General features: G+C 52.7%; 1 protein-coding gene across 1 annotated transcript in view; it reads left to right on the top strand.

The window, feature by feature from the left end:
• The window catches only part of CATSPER4 (cation channel sperm associated 4), a 14924-nt gene extending 14472 nt beyond the window's left edge, over positions 1-452 (top strand). The window contains exon 11 of the mRNA XM_024766577.1: positions 399-452. Coding sequence (XP_024622345.1) covers positions 399-452 — 54 coding nt within the window. The remainder of the gene's footprint in view (positions 1-398) is intronic.
• Positions 453-3078: the final 2626 nt, after the last annotated feature.

A 3078-nucleotide genomic window follows, 5' to 3' on the forward strand; every position in this document is an offset into this window, starting at 1 on the left:
TCAGCACCGTCAAACCTACCCTTTCTTAGTGAGACTTGAGCGGTTCAGTTCCTGCTTAGTGGCAGATACTCAGGCCCACTGGGGGCATAGGACCCCCAGGTCCTGTCTAGGGTGCATAAGAGGAGCAGCCTCTTGAGGGAGGAAGATTCTATGGAGAAAAAGTCACACTTCCACATTATTTAGCTTCTTTCTGCTTCCCACACTATCAGACTGGGAACCTTGTGAAGGTCCACGGCCTGAGCTCCCACAGTCGGAGAGCAGACTCGGCAGGCTAGAGTTAGACGTGAAGGACTTCCTGCCAGGCCGGGATGAACAGCTCTTGAGCTGAAGGAGGGGAGTAAGGGGGCATCTGCCATGTCAGGGTGGGGGCATTGACAAGAAGACCTCTTGGTTTGCAGGTTCAGGAATCCAACACAAATGTACTCCTTAACAAACACAAGTCCAGCCGCTGAGAGGGCAGGACGGGAGCCAACGGGCATGAGCACATACACCCAGCCACTGCATCTTTGGCATCACTAGCATGACTTGGCACGTCCTGGCCTGAACCCATCCTCTCCCTTACCCCTCGGACAGATGCCTGGGGATGGAAGGGGGCAGCATCTCTAGGGCTTGTGCCTGTGAGCCCCAGGTCCAGAGGAGCCGGGATGGAGAAGGATGCTGGATGAGAGTGGGAGCCCTACCACAAGGATGAGCACAGAAGGGGGTGCTGGTCAAGGCAGCCAGGATTTGCCCTAAGGATGGGCATCCCTGGTATCCTGCTAGACCAGAACTAGATGGAGTCTAAGTGGGCCCAAGCACCAAGAGAAGAAAGGTGAGGCCAGTGGGGCCAGGTATCTGTATCAGCAATAAACTTTTGTGTTGGGACCAATGTGTCTGACTGGTGGATCTCCAAACCCTTGAGGCAGCCTTGCCCCTCAAAAGCCTGTTTGTCCAATGGGAGAGTCACTGACTGTCCTCCAGAGCTTCCAGTCTAATGGGAGAGAAAATCCACACCCTGAAAAATTTTGACTTAATGGTAGAGATATAATCCCTGCCCTTAGGGTCCTAAATTCTGGGGGTGAAAATCTGGTCCTCACAGTTCCTCACAGTTGGGAGTGCCTCTCTTATGAAGGAGACTCCCTACCCTCTCTCTGTGTCTGAAGGTGTAGGAGACTGGTCCTCATTCTGGGGAGTTCTAGTCTGATGGGGTCACCATCGACCAAGTCATGCAGGTACAGGAAGCTCTATCCTGGATCAATGGAGAATGGCTGGGCAAAGTGTGGGTCCTGGCAGGCTCTCTGGGGAAGAAGAGCACTGAAGCTTCCTGGAAGGCATCAGGAGGAATTTGAGGGTCAGGCGAATGAAGTCCGGTGGAGAACTTGGGACCTGTGAGACCTCTTTGGGAGCTTCATACCAAAGACCATCGAGAGCCACAGCAGGTCCTGAGCTAGGCAATGCAGAGTCTGAGAAAGCTGTGGCAGTCGTGGGCACTATGAAGAGCTGCCTCGGGGGATTCTCATCCTTGGGCAAATCACTGGGCCTCATCTTCCCCATCTGTGCAATCGGGAGAGGATAAGATTGAGCACCAGCTCTAAAATCAAACGGCCAGCACTCAGCCCCAGAGCTGGGAGGCTGATGAGATCAGCTGTACGGCTGAGACTCAGGTTCCCTGATGTTGTGTGAAGGGAAAGCTGGAAGAGATGCTGTGTGAGAGTTCTGCCCAGCTGTTCAGCAAAGACTGACAACTAGGGGCCTTGGGGATATTCACCAGTTGGAATGGGAATCCCCAGAGGCCCACTGATTGCAGGTGATGGGAAACTCTACCCTTCATCCCCTCCCACTGGCATTGCTTCCAGCCCTGAAAAGCCCCCTGGGGCCTGCTGGGAAGGAGTCTGGACAACTGGGGCAGGGGTGGTGCGCTCAGCAGGCAGGTGAGAGGTGGCACCCCAGCAGTGCTTCACTGTCTTGGAGTGCTATCTGCTCCCCTGTTTGGGCCAAGACTCCAGGACCATCAACCAGCAGAACGATGGGCAGCCAGTGGCTTTTGCTGCTTCTGCTGCTATTTATTGGGAGTGGAGCCCTCAATCTACCTGGTGAGTAGCCACATACACCCTTTCCATCCATCCTTCTCTGGGGGCTCTCACAGCCTTCTTCTGGCTCACCAGGGAGGGGAAGGTGGTGGTGGAAGATCAAGTAGTATCCCCAGGAAGATCTCATGTGAGCACAGCCATTCCCCAACCCACCCCTAAATTGTCTGAAAGGCTTGGGGCACCAATGAGCTCGGGGGAAGGAACATGATGGGATGACCAAAGAGCTTCTGGCTTTGCCCATCCATCCTCATCCAAGATGCTATATTTGTCTGTCTATTCCCTCCATTCTGTCTGTCATCTCAGCTGTCTCCCCTTTTCTGTCTGTCCTTTCCATCTGGGCTGGGCCAATAGCTTGGGGTTTCAGTAGGCTAGTTCCCTCTCAATCTGGCCCAGAACTGAGGGCCCAGGGGCTTGGACCCCTGCTGCCCTCTCCTGCCCTACTCCATCAAAGATCAGCCGCCACCCCCAATGCCTCACTGAGCCCGATGGAGGAGTGCAGCCCTGGATCCTGAGCTCCTAGGATGATATAGGGGAAGATATTGGGAGGTGGCAGGAAATTGCATGTCTTAGCAATCCCATGAGGCATGACTTTTTCCAAGGCCAGGAGTATCCTTGGCAAAACACCCAGGAAGCAGATAGCAGTTTTGGTGAGAGGCACAGAAGGGGATAATTATTATCAATAGCAGTTTCTACTTATTGAGCACCTACTGTATGCTAGGCACTGTGCTAAGTGCTTCACATGCATTATCTCATTTAATCCTCATGACCACCAGTGAGGTAGGTATTGTTTTCACTCCTGTCTTACAGTTAAGGAAACCTAGACTCAGAGACATAAAGTGATTTGTCCCCTCATCAGAGCTGGGAGTCTCTCCCAGGTCTGACTTTAGAGTTCAGGCCACATTCCATTGCTTCTCAAAGGAGCTGCTGTCGGCAGGAAACTTCAATATCATATAAATGTCAGTTCTTACCAAATCTTTAATTGTGACACACTTCCAATCAAAATCCTAAC

This window comes from Neophocaena asiaeorientalis, unplaced genomic scaffold (assembly GCF_003031525.2).
Source record: "Neophocaena asiaeorientalis asiaeorientalis breed wild unplaced genomic scaffold, Neophocaena_asiaeorientalis_V1.1 scaffold79, whole genome shotgun sequence".
Classification (NCBI taxonomy): domain Eukaryota; kingdom Metazoa; phylum Chordata; class Mammalia; order Artiodactyla; family Phocoenidae; genus Neophocaena; species Neophocaena asiaeorientalis.